We start from the raw sequence: 19,504 nt of genomic DNA, 5'->3' as shown, positions 1-19,504 counted from the left end.
ATTGAATATACTGAAGAAGCTATCCACAATACCAGAAAACGTGAACATGGGGGCATGTTCTTGCTGATTATTCAGCTGCTTTTCTGGCCGAAAAACTGGGACATCTGGGGTTTTAGATGATCCTGGAAGTGACGGAAAGTTCTTGTCATAATTACAAGGTTTAAAACCCGGTGGAATGGGTTTCGGTGTATTTCCGTTACCTCTTGAATTTTCCAAGGTGGAAGGGTGGTCCGTACGAGTGGCCTTACGAGGCTTTTCGGTGGTGTGTTGTTTTGCTCGTTTTCTCGTATTGCCTTTAAAGACAAACGGACTACCCTCACCGCCCTCTGAGTCAGAGTCTAGATCATCAACTGGCAAAATGGAGAACGTGTTACTGTTTTTTGGTGTGGTCTGAGAAGATGAAGCGGTATTCTTCAAGAGTTCTGCTAGTGTTCTCTTGGAGCGAGCTTGCAGAGACCGCTTAAGTTTTTCTCCCTGCTGTTTATACCTCGGGCAGTTAGTCAGGGTATGCAGGCTCTCCTTGCAGTACACGCATTTTGGTGGAGCACCGCAAGGGCCCTCTTGATGTTGCTCGCCACACTGATCGCAGCGTGGTTTGTTCGAGCAGTAGTCCGATGTATGACCAAGTTGTTTACATTTCGAGCAGTTCATTACCCGAGGTACAAACAGGCGTACAGGCAGCCGAACCTTGCCAATAGCGACGTAGTGAGGTAACGCTGAACCCGAAAACGTCACACGAAACGAGTTTGACAAGGAATAAGTTTTTTTGGAGCCTACTACGGATACTGACTGCATTTGAAGGCAGTCCAATATCTTCACCTTCGGCAGAGCACGGTTTTTAAAGATTCCGAAGGAATCGGGACCCAAGAAATCATCACTAGTCAAACTCGCTTCGGTGACCACTCCTTCAATTTCTACCTCACTACTGGGTATGTAGACTCGGTATTCCAATGAAAAAAGCTCGCACGCAACAATTTGGTTAGCCTGCTTCCGGTCATCAACGGTAACGCGCAGTTTTATTGGTGTTACCTTGAAAATATCGGTAACGGCCGAAAAATGTGTTGTTAGATCCTTAGAGATCCTCGGAATGTTCAAAGGTTTTTGTTTGGGCCGGAAAAAAACAACCCATGGGCCTTTCGAGGCTTCTGGGTAAGCCTTTAGGCGGGGGAGAGCAGAGGTTTTTGGGGGCAATGGTGTGGGGGGTGCAGGTGGACGAGGAGGAGATGGTGGGGGAGAGGGTTGTGGGCGATACCTTTTCTTGGGATATGCTCCAGTATTTTTGCTGGAGAGCGAGTCAACTGGAACGTCAAGGGTTTCCATTTCCACAACTTCCTCGAGACTTTCGTGTGAGGTGGAATTAAGAGTTTCGTCGTCTGAGATGGAAAGCGACCATCCCCCGCCTTTATCATTTTCATCCATTGCGGTTAAATATCGCCGCAATGGTGTTTTTTGTAAAAATTTTTACAAATAATTGCAGTAATTTCAAATAATATCAAAAAAAAAAATATATATATATATAGTTTCACTCTACTAACGAGTAATACATGCAAAGAAAAAAAAATAAAAAAAAAATAATGATTATATACTATTTACAGAGTTTTGGATCACCCTAAGTAATACAAAAATAATAATAAAAAAAAAATCAAGAAGAAAAAAAAAAATCAAGCGAAAAAAAAAATTGGATTTTTGGATCACCCTAATTAAACACCAATCTAATATTGGACCAGGGAAACAAGGAAGATGCTATACTGGCGAGAACAATACAAACGACACGATTTATACCTAACGCACTGAGGCGGCAGCAGACTGGAGAGATATAATTGTTTGATCCAACTGCTGCAGAGTCAATAACCTCGATGCTGGTGTGCCTCGGTCGACTCGGTAGGCAATATGACGCTCTTTCGTTGTTGCTATCGGTGGGGTGATGTACCGATAGTGGTGATGATTTTGCTGATGATGTTGCGATGATGCTGGGTTAAAGCTGGACCGTAATGAAAGCACTCGGCATATCATTAACGGCTTCCTCACTCGCGCACTAGTCGTCTAAACACTATGCCAATTAACTTTGGCGAGAAAAAACCCTCGCGTGGGGAAAAACTCAAAACTAAATGATAGTGTCGTACAACGAGACCGATGCGACTTGATCGGCTCAGCGTGCGAGACGGAATGACATCGTTATCTTAGAAAGAGAAAGTATAGTTTGCTATTTATTTTTAATCTTCACCGATGGCAGACACGAAGGGACTGCTGCAAGCCGTTATGGAAGTTTCGGTTGCATTCGGGTGTAAAACAAAAAACATTAAACTCAATCTCACCACAGTTTGCTGATATTTGCAGTTGGTGAGTTTTGTTAGCTTGATATTCTGAGCTGCGATATCATAGCTTGCAAAATCAACCGCAGATGTTTACTTGTTGATTTTTATCTACGAAAATCAAGCGTGATCTTGGGCATTAGTGAGATTTGATTTTTTGATATTTTTCCAACACTGCTGTCCCATATGAATAGGAAATCAAGCAAAGATGGGACAATTATGCGAGTATCGGCAGTATTGGTCCCAAGCAAATCGACAAAGGTGCCCCATTCTAGTCGAAATTCTAGTACTACACTAGGTTTGTTTTGATCCGCTATGAAAGTTTGACAGATAAAATGAGCTGAGCCAAAAAAAAAGTTGAACTCGTTTCTTCGGGACCTACTAGTCTTAGAGTTACCTCTCTGGTATTGCTGCTCTTCATTGCTTCCATCAGCAGCGCTGATTGGTACCAACAGCTCTAGGAAATTCAGCTCCATGAACTCCACTGGTTGTGCATTTCGATCACTCGTTAGGCTTGGTCTTGATTCACCTTCTGCTAAGACTACAACATCTCGACTGATTTGAAACTCACCGCTGTCAGGATCGTACAAACGGTAGCCTTTGGTGTTCTCACAATAGCCGACGAAGATCGCTTTACTAGCCTTGGCATCGAACTTCTTCCGCTTCACTTTCGGAATGTGTGCCATCACTTGAGATCCAAAAACTACAAGGGACAGCCCAATGAGGTTGTACGCAATGGTGACGTAGGACTACGTGGTCTTATATAATAAATCTGATTTGTTAACTGCAGCAAGAGCTTGTGTTTTGTGTAGGAATAGGAATTTGAGCGGGGTACTCTCTATTTATACTCTTTAGTATGACGCGCTTGACAAAGATGGCCCATTTCGGTACAATCAATAGTTTTTGAAAACGTTTTTTCTAACACAGTACCCATGCATAAAACAATCCGGATCGAACTCGCGACTCTACGCTAATTGAATCCCACAGTCAGTCTATTCGAGCTATAATGGAGATCGCTACAGCTGCTGACGAGATGATAATCATTGGCGACTTCAATCTAGGCAGTTTCTTGGCGATCATCTTACGGTGGATTGCTGTATCCGGACCACGACCGTTCTATATTTCACTCTGGAGCGGTAAGCATTTTGGATCATTACAGTATCGCCACTCTGAAGCAAATCAAGCACGTGGTTAATGAGGACAATCATAGCTTAGATCTTTGCTTCGTCACCGCTCAGGATACTGCTCAGCATTTGTCTATGGCTGTTTCTCCGTTGATAAGACTGAGGTCATTCCATCCCCCCTAGAGGTCTCCTGCGATTTCCGAAATGCTGACCACGACAGTATCGGGGAACTTCTTTCGAATTTGGACAGGCACAGGATACTCGTCCCTGACGATGTCAATGCAGCTGCCCAAACGCTCTCGCATATTTTGGCTTACGTCATTGAGCGACACGTTCCGAAAAAAATTTCTTAAACAAGGTAATCATCATCCTTGGCCAACAAGTGAACTCCGTATGTTAAAGTCTTCCAAAAGAGCCGCGCTAAGAAAATACACCAAGTACCACACCCTACAACTCAAGGACTGTTTAGAGTAAATTGTTTTAGAGTACATCAACCAACCACTCCCTCGCTCAAGTGAATTCCCGCGCATTATGTACCTTTGTTTAGTCAGTTGCAAATAAAAACCCAAACAAGATACAACGCAAAATAGTTCGTCGCGAATTTATTTCCGAAAACTAAACTGAAAATTCCGCTTGATACAACAACATTTTATGGTCCTTCGGTTCCGGATGTCACGATTAACGGTTGACTATGGAAGAACTGACGATCAAGCGGAACTCGCTCTTCGAGAAGATGAAGTGGGAGCTAAATACGGCGAAACGCGTCCAGAGCCGGAGCCCTCCACTTTGTGAGTGCACCATCTCGGAAACAATTTTTTCGACTTGCAGAGTGAAATCGAAGACAAAACGCCGTCATTGGAAGCAGTTTCATCGGTTTTCAACTACCGGACTGAGTTTGAGGAGTTATATTATGAAGCCATATGTATCTACTCGCAGATGGAGGAAGGGTCTGTTGGTGGTGATGACACGTTTGAGGAACCAACCAACAATCTACGGCATGCAGTTTCGGCACTGCTGGAAACGCAACGGTTGCTCCTGTCGAACCAAGCTGCAGTTTCAAGCCAAACGAGTGCGTTAACTGCCCAGCTAGATGACTTTCGACAAGCATCACTTCGTGCCACTGTAGCTGAACCAATGCTCAACGTACGACTCCCTCCAATCAACATTCCTATCTTCAAGGGTGACCGCAAGGACTGGCGCTCTTTCAAGGACCTTTTTGTTAGTACCATTCACGACAAGGAGACGTTGCGTGACTCACAAAAGCTGCAGTATCTCCTTTCATACCTTGACGGTGAAGCTAAGGCATTGGTGAGCTCGTTTGCGATCACGGATGCGAATTACAACCAAGTGTGGGACAAGTTAGTGGAACGATATGATCAACATAAGTACACCGTTTTCTCGCTAGTGAAGGAATTCCTTGAACAGCCAGTCGTGTCATCTACGCACCCGAGCAGCCTTCGGAAACTAGTAACGACATCCGACGAAGTTATTAGACAACTGAGTGCCATGGGTGCCCAGTACGAATCGCGTGACCCGTGGCTCATTCACCTCCTTTTGGAAAAAATCGACAAGGAAACACGTTCTCAGTGGGCCACACAAATCGTCGATATGCAGAATCCTACGTTTCAAGAGTTCCTGAAATTCCTCGAAAACCGTTGTGATGCCCTCGAGACATGTTCCTCGTTCACGCGGAAGATCTTTACGAATCCGGAAGCTACGAAAAAGGAAATTCGGAAGGATCAAGCGAAGCCGATAGAGAGGAAGTTTCAAAGCTTTCACATCGCACCCCAGCTGTGCCCGAAGTGCTCTTCAGAACAGCATCAGATCTATCAGTGTGACTCCTTCAAAGCCTTAAGCGTCGCTGACCGTAGGGAGTTAGTGCAGAAGTCAAGACTGTGCTTCAACTGCCTCAGGCCGTCGCACTCAGTGAAGAATTGTTCATCGAAGGCTTCGTGTAGGGTCAATGGTTGCAATCAGCGACATCACACGCTCCTCTGTCAACAGGGTGACAGCCAGGCAGCGCATTTAGTGCAAGCACCGTCAATTCAATCGGCATACAGCTCACCGGCCTCAGAGCCAGCGGTACAGGAAGTTCGCTCAACGAATGAGGTCTCGAGCTTCAAAGCGGATGTACTTCCAACACAGTCGCCTACCAATATTGCGGTGCTACCTACGGCACTCATTAAGATTCGAGGTAAGAGTGGTTCTTTTCAGGTAGTGAGAGCCATGATCGATTCCTGCTCCGGCGCGTCGCTGATCAGTGAAGCTTGTATGACGCGTCTCGGTCTCAACCGAAGCAATGCCAGGTTCGCTGTCACTGGGGTGGCAGGCGCCGCAGCTGGTACTACCAAGGGGATAGTACATGTGGAACTGTCATCTCGATTCAACGATGAAGTAATCCTGACTACTCAAGCATACGTTCTGGATGTTTTGACTACAACTATGCCAAGTCAGACTTTCGACGTAAAGCGAATGATGTTCTTGGAAGCGATCCCGTTAGCTGATCCGAACTTTTGGAAACCAGGAGAAATCGACGTCATTCTCGGAGTAGAGTTGTTCCTACCTATGCTCCGAATGGGTCAAATTACCGATGAAGATGGATTACCAGTAGCACAGAACTCGGTGTTTGGCTGGCTGGTAGTTGGACGATTCGAAGGAGGGGCTTGTATTCAAACACATTGTACGTCCCTCAATGTCGACTCCGATGTCAACATCGACAAATCGCTGCGAATGTTTTGGGAGAGTGAAGAAGTTCCGTCGCAGAAGGTGCTCACAGCTGATGAGATCCGTGCTACTGAGATTTTCAAAACGACTCACAAGCGAGATGAAACTGGCAGATTTGTGGTTCGGCTACCATTTGACGAAACGAAAACTGCGCTAGGAGAATCGCTAGTGGCAGCCGTCAAGAGGTTGCATGCCATGGAGCGAAAATTTTTGGTGAATCCGACGTTTAAGCAGCAGTACGAACACTTTATGTCGGAGTATTTGCGTTTGGGCCACATGGAACCTGTCCCGGACGAGGAAATCGACAAGCAGCCGAACGAATGTTTCTATTTACCGCATCACGCTGTGCACAATGAAGATAGCTCAACGACTAAGTTACGTGTCGTTTTTGACGGTTCATGTGTTAATTCATCGGGAATCTCGCTCAACGATCGATTGCTTATTGGACCTAATAACACTGAAAACTTGCTGGATGTATTGTCTCGCTTTCGTAGTTATCCAGTAGTGTTCACAAGCGATGCAGAGAAAATGTATAGACAAGTATGGGTAGCTGAGGATCAAGTGGACTACCTTCGAGTGGTGTTTAGAAAGAATCCCGAAGATCCCATCCAACACTTTCGCCTGCTTACCGTTACGTACGGGACATCATGTGCTGCATATCTAGCTACAGAATCTCTTCGACAAGCCGCTCGAGATAGTGCTGAAAATTTCCCGGTTGCTGCTGAAAGAATCCTCAAAGGGTTTTATGTAGATGATTTGATGTCTGGTGCTGACACACTAGAAGAAGCGAAGCAACTAGTCACCGAAATCTCAACAATTCTAAGCCATGCTGGATTTGTCCTTAGGAAATGGTCGTCGAATTTACCAGAACTCGTCGAGGACATTGCAGATAGTAGAGATGGCCCAATTCCTTTGCAGTTTACAAATGACTCGGATTCTGTTAAAGCCTTGGGTATACGTTGGTCGCCCAGAGAAGACTCGTTCGACTTCAAGGTGTATCTATACATCGATAGCAGCAACACCAAACGTCAGCTTCTGTCGGACGCATCGAAGCTGTTCGATCCTTTTGGGTGGCTTTCACCGTGCATCGTCAAAATCAAGATCCTGTTCCAGCAGCTCTGGTTGTACGACTTGACCTGGGATGACCTACTTCCCGCAGCAATTGAGGAAGAGTGGGTTGGCGTTAAACACAATCTTCACCTGTTGAAAAAGGTCCGTATACCACGTTGGATTGTTAATCACGAAGGAAGAATGCAGCTTGTTGGGTTCTCAGACGCATCAGAGTCCGCATATGCCGCAGTAGTCTATGGCCGTTCGATTGATCCGAACGGTGAAGTACGAGTTACACTAATCGCCGCTAAAACCAAGGTAGCACCTATCAAGCAAATTACATTACCACGCCTCGAGTTGAATGCTGCTGTGCTCCTGACGACGCTGATGAAGAAGATCTCTTCTGCTCTCGATCACCTCAATCTGCAGATGCATGCTTGGTCGGACTCAACAATAGTCCTAGAATGGTTATCATCGCACCCACGAAAGTGGAAAACATATGTTGCCAATCGCACTGCAACCATCCTGAATGTACTTCCAAGAAGCTCATGGCATCATGTAGCTTCCGGAGAAAACCCAGCGGACTGTGCGTCAAGAGAAATAACGCCATCTGAACTTTTGGAGCACCCACTTTGGTGGACAGGACCTTCCTGGCTTTACAAGCAAGATGAATTCCTATATCACCTAGTCGCACAACCTGCAATATGTGAAGCAAACCATCAAGTCACGATTTTAAATACCAATATTGTCCCAAGGAGTGATTTCACCATAGAACAGTATCTTTTGAATCGCTACTCTTCGATTCGAGTAGTATGTCGAATTCTCGCGGTTATCAACCGATTCATTTGTAACCTCAAATCTGTTCGTAGAGAAGACCGAAAAGTGGGAACAATAACTCCAACAGAACAACAAGCGTCTACCCTACGGCTAATACACATGGCTCAAAACGACGCATTCATCTCCGAACTGACATGTCTCCACAAAGGAACCAAACTGCCCAGTAAAAGCAAATTACGCTCGCTACATCCTTTCATCGATGGAGAAGGAACACTTCGTGTAGGAGGAAGACTCCAGAACGCCAATATCCCCTACGAAATGAAGCACCCAGCAATTCTACCAAGTCACCATCGTTTCACGGAGCTGATTATTCAAGACACACACCTTGTCAATCTACATGCAAGACCCACATTGTTGCTAGCTACACTCAATCAACGATTTTGGATAATTGGATGCCAGAACATGATTCGTCGTGCAGTACAGAACTGCCTCCGCTGCTGTCGTATGAAAGCGAAGACTGCCACTCAACTTATGGGTTGCTTGCCAGCCGTTCGCACCATGCCAGTGCGAGCTTTCATCCACGTTGGGATTGATTATGCCGGTCCAATCATCCTCAAAAGCGGCAATCCTCGTAAACCTCTCCTAACCAAGGGTTACATAGTTGTGTTCGTGTGCCTTTCCACTAAAGCTATTCATCTAGATTCTGCCAGTGATTTGTCGTCCGCAGTATTCATCGAAGCGCTCAGAGGTTCATCGCTCGTCGTGGTTTATGTACAGAGATTTGGTCTGACAATGGGACAAATTTCATCGGTGCTGATCGCCAGATGCAGGAGTTTTTCCAATCCGATGAATTTAGAGCTCAAGCAAGCTGCTTTTCTTCGAATGTAGGCATCAAGTGGACATTCATACCACCATCCGCACCCCACATGGGTGGTTTGTGGGAGGTGGCAGTGAAGAGTGTCAAAACGCACTTATACAAGGTGCTCAGTCGTGGACCGCAAACCTTCGAACATCTGTATACTATTCTCACCCAAGTAGAAGCCTGCCTTAATTCAAGACCGTTGTGTGCCATATCCAATTCACCGGACGACTACAATGTTTTGACTCCAGGGCATTTCATCATTGGAACCAGAACCATCAGTCCCAAACGTACCCGTTAATCGACTCGACTCTTGGCAGATATGTCAGAAGCAGCTAGAAGAAATTTGGCAGCGCTGGAGAAATGGATACGTTTCATCTTTGCAACCACGAACCAAGTGGCAATCTATGGAGGATAACCTGCAGATCAACAGACTTGTTCTAGTAAAAAATGAGAACACTCCACCAGCACAGTGGGAGCTTGCCCGGATTAACGCGGTCCATCCGGATCGTCAAGATGTTGTGAGGACTGTCACACTTCGCAGAGGATCATCTGAATACCAACGACCGATCCACAAGTTGGTACCGCTGCCGACAGCTTAAGATATTGAGACTCCTGCCTCAAGTTGGGGAGTTGTTTAGAGTAAATTGTTTTAGAGTACATCAACCAACCACTCCCTCGCTCAAGTGAATTCCCGCGCATTATGTACCTTTGTTTAGTCAGTTGCAAATAAAAACCCAAACAACGCAAAATAGTTCGTAGCGAATTTATTTCCGAAAACTAAACTGAAAATTCCGCTTGATACAACAACAAGGACCATTATGCGAGGATCAATTATGCGTATCGACGAACGAGTCGCCAATGTTATCGGCGTTATCAACGAGATGTTCAACGGAAGCTTCGATCTCACCCGAAAACTTTTTGGAATTATGTAAATAAGCAACGAAAGGAGTCTGGCCTTCCATCGACTATGGTACTGAACGGCGAAGAAACTTCATCCCCTCAACACATTTGCCGTCTGTTCTCAACCAGGTTTGCTAGTGTATTCTCGGATTAGAACGTACCTGACGAGCACGTTTCTCTAGCAGCCAGTAATGTTCCAATGTCTGGTCAATCTTTGGCAGATATCAACATCGACCTCGCTATGAGGGCGGCTTCTGTTCGAAATGTCCCTCTCCAGTGGTGGGGTGTTTCCTTCCTGCTGCAAATCAGCTGAGATGTTTCCAGTGCATAAGAAGGGATGCAAAAGAAACATCGACAACTATCGCGGCATCACATCGTTGTGTGCCATATCTAAACTGTTCGAGTTGGTCGTTATGGAACCATTAGTCTCTCACTTCAAGCAGCACTTGAGCGAAGCCCAGCATGGTTTCATGGCAGGGCGGTCGACTACTTCCAAATTTCTGTGTCTCACCTCGTACATTACGGAGAGTATGACAGACCATATGTAAACAGATGTCATCTACACTGACCTATCAGCCGCCTTCGACAAGTTGAACCATCCTATAGCGATCGCCAAACTGGATAAGGGCTAGGTATAAACGGCAGTCTCCTACGATGGTTCGCATCCTATCTATCTGATCGTCAGTTGGAAGTTGCAATCGACGACTGCCGATCTCCTTCGTTCCCCGCCACTTCGGGTATTCAGCAAGGTAGCCACCTCGGCCCGTTGATATTTCTTGTGTATTTCAACGACGTCAATTTCGTCATCGACGGTCCACGACTGTCGTTCGCAGACGACATGAAAATCTATCTCCGAACCCGAGCTATCGCTGACTTGCTAATTGGTGCCAACTGAACCGCATGGTTGTAAATCCAACCAAATGTTCAGTCGACAAGGCATCTACTGTTTGAAGTCGCTTTACTGCTCCCTCGTTAGGTCGGTGTTAGAATACTGCTGCCCTGTATGGAATCTCAATTACCAAATCAGTGTACAAATAGTAGAGTCTATTCAACGGCGATTCATCTGGTTTGCCCTTTGACGATTGCCTTGGATTGCTACGAAAGTCGGTGCCAGTTAATTCACCTGGATCCTTTGGGGAGTCGAAGAGATACGACAATGGGCTATCAATTGGCTACAAAGGGTTTTCAATCGTGTTGCTTCCTTATTTGATTTGACTATATTGTATTTCCTAGTATTGCTTAATCCATCATTAGGACTAAACCCAGTCTGTTGATGTAGAACCAAATAAACAACTAAACGTCCTTTTAAAATATCACGCTTGAGCCAAAATGGTCTATGGACGATTAATATTCCCTCCTGTCGAAAAAATAGGCAGTTTATTTTAAATTTGAACTGCTTTTTTAATAATAGCACAACGGTGCCCTGATATGTAGAGTAAGCTCGACGACAAAGCCGAATGGGACGGGAACAAAATCTGCAAGCACGCACTGGATTGGACATCGCAGCAGAGGCAGACCCAAGGACTTATGGCACCGAAGGAAAACAAGCAAATCGACAGAAATTTTACCTGGCCCCAAGTTGCAAAAGCAGGGCATTTAATTTAACCGCAACGACTTCGACTCAAAAACCTAAAATCAGGAATTTCTCATACTTTCCAGCGCAAAAACCGAACAACCCTTGCATTCCAGCTTTCAGCTTTCTTGTGTTTATTACAAAAACAGTCTTTTGTAGGCTCTGAGTTACGCTTTGTATCATAGTTTACCTGTTGCCTCTCATTTTGTATTCCTCTTATTGTTGAATCATTACGGTATCAATACTTTTTTTTTTCTTAACCATTCGATAAATGTATCGAATCTTACAACCTATCATAGGTATTCCCTTAAACGTCTGCTAGAATATAGTTTAATAGCAAAATAAAAAAAAAGAAAGCAAAATATTCACCGTCCACTCTCTCATGCTCTCGCCACCTCATGCTAAAAATCCTGATCATCGTTTCCTGTTCCGTTCGGTTAGCTTATTTTTTGTTTAATTTTACCTTACTACACTAGAATAAATCACCACAAAATTTCGTCCTGTTTAGTCACTAGCCCAACTGTTCCGCGAGATCCTTTTGCAACTCTCGCCAGCTTATTACCACTAACGGTAGGAGTTTCTGTATGTTGTTGCGTTACTGTACTGTTTTCGTGCTTACTGGCTATTGAAACTTAAAAAGTTTTCGCGTATAGAATTTAAAATATATGAAGATCGTTTTACTTACGGTGTCTCCACCCTGGGGAAAATAAGGAGAAAACCATCCATTAGTGGTGGAATCATTCGAACGGGTACAGTTCAAACAACACCTACTTCAATCCGGTTCCACTGGAGCCTCCGTTGCTGCTGCCGGAGGAGCCGTTCCTCCTGAACTGTGGCAGATGGATAAAGTTCGGGTTGATCAGCCGAAACTGCTGCTCGTCGCCACTGATTGAGATCAAAGTCGGGAAGATTGGCAGCTCGCCGTTGATGTCGTACACCAGGGCACCGGTAGCAGTCGGCAGAACCGCCGACGATGCCACCGAAGGTGCACTGCTGAAACCACCACTGGTCGTCTCTGCGTGAAACATGTTGGAAATTGTTAGAAACCATCATAATTTCGATCCCACTCACCAAACTCACCAATCTCCCTAATCACATTAACAGCCTCTGTCCTTAGAGAAAACTCGTTCTTAATGCTAAAATCACAATCGAATTCAGGTTGTACGTAACTAAACTGGAACAGCTCGTTATCGTCCTCGGAGAGCCCGAGCGGTGGAGGATCGACGAGATCGGAATCCGCCGGTCCCAGTGGTTCCGATTCGTCCTCGGTTGGAGGTTCACTGGCCGAGGTTGCGATGTTATGCTGAATCTGCGAAGAAACTGCATGCCGGGCGTCTTCGTCGGAAATCCCCGCCCCGGGAAGTTCCAGAAAGATGTCCTCCATCTCTTCCATCTTGAGCGGCTGCAGCAGGTCATCCTTGGAGACCAGATTGAGATCAATGTTGGAATTTTCACCAACAAACGGAAGGCTTTCTTCCTTGATGGACAGTTGAAGGGTTTCCTTCGGAGGTTTCTTCTTCACTTGCTTTTCAACGACGACGACACCGTCCTTGCTATCGACTGGTTTATCCTTCTTCTTGGTCATAAACTTCGGAACGCTGTCCAGTTTTTCTCCGGTACGATGATCAACCTTGTGACGGCGACGAATATGTTTCAACCAGTTGGGGAAGTTGGTAAAGTCCCGTGAGCAGTATTTGCATTTGAACGGCCGCAGTCCCGAGTGGATGTTGCTGTGCTGACGAAGCTTCGAACTGCTCAGGAAGCCTTTGTTGCACTCGGAACATACGAAGGGACGATCTGCGTTGTGAACTGCCGAATGGACCTAGAACGGAACGAAATCAAGTTTGAACAACAATTTCCCCCAACTACTAACCGAACCTACCTTCAAACAACGCTCCGTCTTGTAGCATTTTCCGCACAGCTCGCACTTGAACGGACGCTCTTCCGAATGGAAAAACTGATGCCTATGCAGATGGGACTTTTCGAAGAATGCCTTTCCACACTCCCCGCAGGGAAACGGACGCTCGTCGTTCGGCAGGTGCTTCTTGCGATGGTGAATAAAATTGATCTTCTGCACAAACGACTTATCACAATCCTCGCACGTAAACTTCGGCCCATCCGAGTGAATCTTCCGGTGCGAATACAAACTTCCCGCCGACAGAAACTTGCCACAGTCCGGACATTCGATCATTTGCTTCGGAATCGGGTGAATCTTCTTTGCGTGGAACCGCACCTCGGCCTGAGTGCCGAAGACGGCATCGCAACGATCACAGCTAATCTTCCCTTGGACCTTAGCAGCAACCGACAAATCCTTTTCCGCCCTAGCCACTACTGGCTGACTCTCGTGGATACTTTCGTGCCGGTTAAGATCCGATTTCTGATGGAACACTTTGGAGCAAGTCCCGCAGGTGTACCGCTGATTTGCACTGTTTGAGTGCCGGTAGATGTGCAACCGATAGGCTTTATACTGGGATATCTGTTTGTCGCACGTTGTGCAACAGTAAACCGGCTCCTGGTTGTAGCTCTTCCGATAGTGAAACTCGTACTCAATCTTCGTCTCGAACTGCTTCGAACACTTGTGACAGGTTATCGTCAGCTTGGACCGCTTTTTCGTCGACTTTCCAACCTCCTCCCCGTGCATCTCACTTTCTACGAGCTCCTTCTTCAGGGGCAATCCATGCTGATCGAAGTACTTCGTCGGGGAAGGATTCTGCGGTTCCATCACCAGAATTAGTTCACCATCTAAAAAGCAACACCAACAGTAGTTCAAAACAACCGAAATCAACAAAACAAACCGAAAAATGATGCACACTTACCACTTTTCTGTTTTTGTTTATTACTCCCGCTGCATTCCCCGCCACCTTCACCTCTTCCACCAGCCATCTCTACAACCCCTTGCGAAACAATCTTCATGTTCGGCAGCATACCGCCCAAAGCACTGTTTCCCACCGACGACGGCAGCGGGACCAGCTTCGGAACCAACAAAAGCCCGGAATCCATCCCGGGAAGTAACAACAGGAAAATAAAACGAAAATCCAACTGCTGGATCACAAAAAAGACACACCACCAACACCTCAGACAGACAGAAAGATGCACGCGCGCGCCCGATTCCAAACACTCACAACAATCGCCTACAGACGATGCGAAATTCCTCCAACGGCTACCGGTACCCGGCGGGGCACATCCGGCGGAAGGGCTTTACGCGAAATTTGACCACAAAAGCGAACGTTTGATGGGGTAAAAAACTTAATTGAATCGAACAAAACAAAGACCATGCGAGGCCATTTTTGTTTTTGCTCTCTCACGACGACTTTTTCTTCTTCGTCGCTGCTCGGCGAAAGAGGAAAATGACAGATGACGCGCTTCGAGAGAGTGGAGAAGAGCGAAGAGGCCTTTCATCGGTTCGGTTCACTGAAACTGCGGCAGTGTGCGTGAGATGGCAGAAGGGCTTTTTCGATACATGGCAACACAGCAAAAAAAGTTGTTGAATATTACATCGAAACTGCTGCAACCAGGTCAATCCATCGGTTGTGTAATATCACATTATACGGTGTACATCAATTTTGCGAACAAAATTACATCCATTGATGTAATTTTGTATCTGCTTTTTGCTATTACATCATTATTTCATACATCAGCTTGAATTACGTTGATCGATATTACAATTTTTTTTGCTGTGAAGGTGTTTCAGAAGCTAACGGTTTGGTGAAAAAATCGCTGATCGGTGAGCACGATTACCTGCCGCAAAATATTTACCCAACACTGATATTGTCGCTAAAGCACAAAACCGAAGTTCGCTAGTATGGACTAGAGTCGGTGTATAATGAGTCACGCCAAGAGAAAAACAGTTGAACTCGCATCACGGTTTTCGAAAGATTCCCTTTCTTTTAACTTGGCAACAGAGGACTTCTACATCAACTTCAAATGACTTCTAGCGAGAAAAAAAATAGCGGCTGTAGTAAATCATTATATCAGTGATTTTTTTTCAAATTATCTTAACAAAAATAGTAGAAATTCTCATTACTGATCATGACCAAACGTATCCCATGACAATTGAATGCTCACTGCGTGTTTATTATAATTTCTTCTGTTATATTTTACATTTTATTGCAATACCTTTCGTGGATCTTTCATAGCATCGTAATGTTTGTTTACTTTGCACGATAGGTAGCTGGTTTGACAGTTCGATAGGTAGACTTGGCTTCACTCTTGGCGTGACTCATTATACACCGACTCTAGTATGGACAGGTATGGACTAGCGAAGCGTTACGGTTTTTATCTTAACAGACAATAAATTAAACCACAAACAAAGTGACAGACGACTAACTGGCGAAGAAATCAATTAAAATAATGTGGTTCGCTGTAATAGAATTTTCTTAAAAGCTTGTACCATCATCCACCAGATGGGTTAGTTTTTTTTTGTTTTGATTTTTTTTTCCTTTATTTAACGTCGGTCTCTGTTCCGCAATCTAGTACCAATCACCGACGGACATCGATTGCCATCCAATGTGCAGGAAGGCAGCTTCCACACCTGCGTAGGGATATCGCACCCATTCACAACACACATGGGCCGGGACCGACGGCTTTACTTCCCTTCCGAAGGAAGACGTGACCAGAGATTTTTATGCCTCAGAAAAATCCCACCGACCTCGGCTGGGATTGAACCCAGACCCATTGAGGTGTTAGAAAGTAGTCACGCTTAACACTACACCACCGGCACCGGCTTGTTTTGATTTGAACAAAGTTGATTTTGTGTTAAATGATTCTTTGACAGTTTGCAAAGAGTGTATCATTTTGTCATTTTTTATACATTTCAGTTTTGAGTAGAGTGAAAGAGATAGAACCAAAACATTCTAATATACATTTGGTAAAAATGCTAGTACAATCCAGTAGTAGTGGTGTTACCATGTGGTACACTGAAAAATTGCAATAGCAGGTTTGTCACCAATGTTTTCGAGCCGCTCCGTCTGTCACATCGTTTGTGCTGTTAGGATGTCCCGCATAAACGCGAACCATAAAATGACCTTACCTAAAATGGTTAAAAATTGTTTATAATCCCTGCTAAACTTTAACTGAAATGGTTATGGAACTTTACATGAACGTTTAATGATAAAGTTTCAACCACAGACAAACAGACATAACACATTGAATGTTGTTTAATATAAAACATCGTCAGTAAAATACTACCGCCATCTGTTGAGTATACTGTGATGGGTAGTACGCTGAACAGATGGCGGTAGTGTGTAAACGTCAAACGCAAGGGTTATTGACTATGCGCGCCACAGGCGGCGGTACTACCAACTAAAAACATTTAAATTTACCGTTAAATGCGTGTTCGATGAACAAATTGTCAGTGTTATGTCTGTTTGTCTGTGTTTCAACCTTATGTATTATGGTTTTTTGGAACTGGACCTTACAAATAATGGGTTGTTAAGAACCATTACCGTTCCAAATTCTTGTTTTCTCCATACATTTTCGGAAAGAGAACTATATTAGAACCTTTTAACTTATGGTTTGAGAACTTTAATGGTAATGGTTATGGTAGTCAGTAAGGTCCACAAATGGTTTTGTAACATCGATCAACTTTATGTGGAATATATCGCGAATTGGTTGCCTGTAATTTACTGATTACCAATTCACGATATATTCCTCGTAAAGTTGAGTGATAATGCAAAACCATTAATGGACCTTACTGACTACCATAACCATTACCATTAATGTTCTCAAATCATAAGTAAAAACGTTCTCATATAGTTCTCTTTCTGAAAATGTATGGAGAAAACAAAAATTTGGAATGGTAATGGTTCTTAACAACCCATTATTTGTAAGGTCCAGTTCCAAAAAACCATAATACATAAGGTTGAAACTTTATCATTAAACGTTCATGTAAAGTTCCATAACCATTTCAGTTAAAATTTAGCAGGGATTATAAACAGTTTTTAACCATTTTAGGTAAGGTCAATTTATGGTTCGCGTTTATGCGGGGTAATATTCATCAACTCGGTATTCTTCCGATTAGTAAGTTGTGTCTTCAGTGGGATGTCTTGGCCCTCTTATAATTTTCAAGAGCTGACATCTACTAAATTTACCTGAAAAAGAACTGGTATCACTGACATTTTTTTTTCTTTATTAAAGAGATTTTTAGCCATAGGCTAGTTCATCTCTTGTATCACTGACATGTTGAAATAAGGTGGCTTGCTTAACCTTCAGTAGCGCCACCAAGACAAATGCGAGCAAATTCCCTACTAATACCATAGAGGTAACTCTAAGACTAGAAGGTCCCGAAATAACGTGTTCAACTTTTTGGCCAGCTCTGGTACTCTCTTCGGTCCCAAGCTAATCGATTCACCCCTCGAAATATAGGAAAATCCAATAACCCCTCATTTTGTCTGTCAAACTGTCATAGCGAATCAAAACAAACATTGTGTAGTAGTAGAATTTCGACTAGAATGGGCTACGTTAATCGTTTGCTTGGGACCAATAGGCTAGTCAAGTAGTGAGCCAATTTAAAATCTTTAGTTTCGTATTGATTGTTGCTAATACCTTATTTGCGAAGTATGTGATTGTGAGTGTTATGTCTGTTTGTCTGTGAGGCCTATATCAACAGCAGCGTTTGACAGTACACAGCAAAAAAAAATGTAATCGATCAATGTAATTCAAGCTGATGTATGAAATAGCAAAAAGCAGATACAATATTACATCAATGGATATAATTTTGTTCGCAAAATCGATGTACATCGTACAACGTTATATTACACAACCGATGGATTGACCTGGTTGCAGCAGTTTGGATGTAATATTCAACAACTTTTTTCTGTGTAGGCAGCATCAGAGTCAATGTTATAATAAGATTCCCGCCAAGAGTGAAGCCAGAAGTACCAATCGAACTGTCAAGTGGAGTACCAAACGAGCAAAGTAAATAAACATTATTGTTCCCACAGCCAGTGAACTACAAGTATTGCATTCGTTACAGACAATATTTTAGCAATTTTAGATGAAAAACATTTCTTCGCTTTATTTAGTACATTGTGGTATTTATACCAAGCACTTGTTTAAACATTTTTCAGCTTCTATAATTTTTTTTGTCCACCAGAAGCTCCGTAATCGACATTAAATTTTTCACTTCTGAATGAAAGTCATCCGATGCTAACGCAAAAAAATCTGGTTGCCGTTTACTCTGACGTAAAATAAATCACAAACATGACTGCTTGTTCGCAACATTTTCTCTTGGTGGGACTCTTATTATAACATCGACTCTGGGCAGCACGTTTCGGGCTCAAATCTGCATCAGCAATAGAAGACTAGCCTATTGGTCTCAAGCAAACGATTAACGTACCCCCATTCTAGTCGAAATTCTAGTGCTACACAATGTTTGTTTCGATTCGCTATGAAAGTTTGACAGATAAAATGAGGGGTTAGTGGATTTTCCTATATTTCGAGGGGTGAATCGATTAGCTTGGGACCGAAGAGAGTACCAGAGCTGACCCAAAAAGTTGAGCAATTTTCTTCGGGACCTTCTAGTCTTAGAGTTACCTCTATGACTATAGTGTTCACCGGTTGGTTAATCCCTGTTAACTCTCGCCTCACCTTTCATATATACCAATCTACATTGATCGATTGTCTTCATTGACACTTTCGTTAATAACTTGGCTGCATTCATATTTCGGGCTAATTTTTCTACATAATCTGTTAAGCCTAGTATACAGATCGAAGCGAAACGAAAATTGAAGCACGCGAAAAATCATGAAATTTCGCTAGCGAAAAAGGTTGTGAAAAAATGTTTGTGGAACATTTTCCAGTTTCCTTTTTTCGCAGTTTACAGTTCATGTGAAACGAAATCGATCAGTTTACACCTCCGGTGAAGTGAAAATTTGACAGATACGCTCTCCCGAAACGTCAACTTTTCGCTTAGCTGCTGCTCTTTTCGCGAGCGCTGCATGCGCAAAAAAAAAATAAACGTAAGCGAAAAAGATACGATCCACAAAATTAGATTTCGCTGGATCGTATCTGTTACAGTTCAAAGCGAAGCGAAATATTTGCCAATTGCGTTTTTCGCGCAGGTGAAAAATGTAGTATTTTGTATGAGATTTTCGCTTCGCTTAGATCTATATACAGGCCTTTAAAAGAAAGTACTGTTAAGCGTATTGGTGGATAAAAAAAATTGAACATGTTTTTGGAGTCG

General features: G+C 43.8%; 1 protein-coding gene across 2 annotated transcripts in view; it reads right to left on the bottom strand.

Annotated features, from left to right (window-relative positions):
• The window catches only part of LOC135698296 (zinc finger protein 595-like), a 195,581-nt gene extending 180,948 nt beyond the window's left edge, over positions 1-14,633 (bottom strand). Inside the window, exons 1-5 of one of the 2 annotated variants that reach the window (XM_065218208.1) lie at positions 14,139-14,633; positions 13,205-14,064; positions 12,403-13,144; positions 12,094-12,337; positions 11,967-12,019 (exon numbers count right to left, since the gene is read on the bottom strand). In XM_065218208.1, the coding sequence (XP_065074280.1) occupies positions 12,004-12,019; positions 12,094-12,337; positions 12,403-13,144; positions 13,205-14,064; positions 14,139-14,322 (2,046 nt within the window). In that variant the 5' untranslated portion in view covers positions 14,323-14,633 and the 3' untranslated portion in view covers positions 11,967-12,003. Of the gene's footprint in view, positions 1-11,432; positions 12,020-12,093; positions 12,338-12,402; positions 13,145-13,204; positions 14,065-14,138 lie in introns of those variants that run through there. The other variant, XM_065218209.1, reaches the window with a different exon arrangement.
• Positions 14,634-19,504: the final 4,871 nt, after the last annotated feature.

The sequence above is a fragment of the Ochlerotatus camptorhynchus genome, unplaced genomic scaffold (genome assembly GCF_037179485.1).
Source record: "Ochlerotatus camptorhynchus isolate MF236.1 unplaced genomic scaffold, CSIRO-AGI_Acam_v1.1 ptg000084l, whole genome shotgun sequence".
NCBI lineage: Eukaryota > Metazoa > Arthropoda > Insecta > Diptera > Culicidae > Ochlerotatus > Ochlerotatus camptorhynchus.
This window is presented reverse-complemented; position numbering and strand designations above follow the sequence as displayed.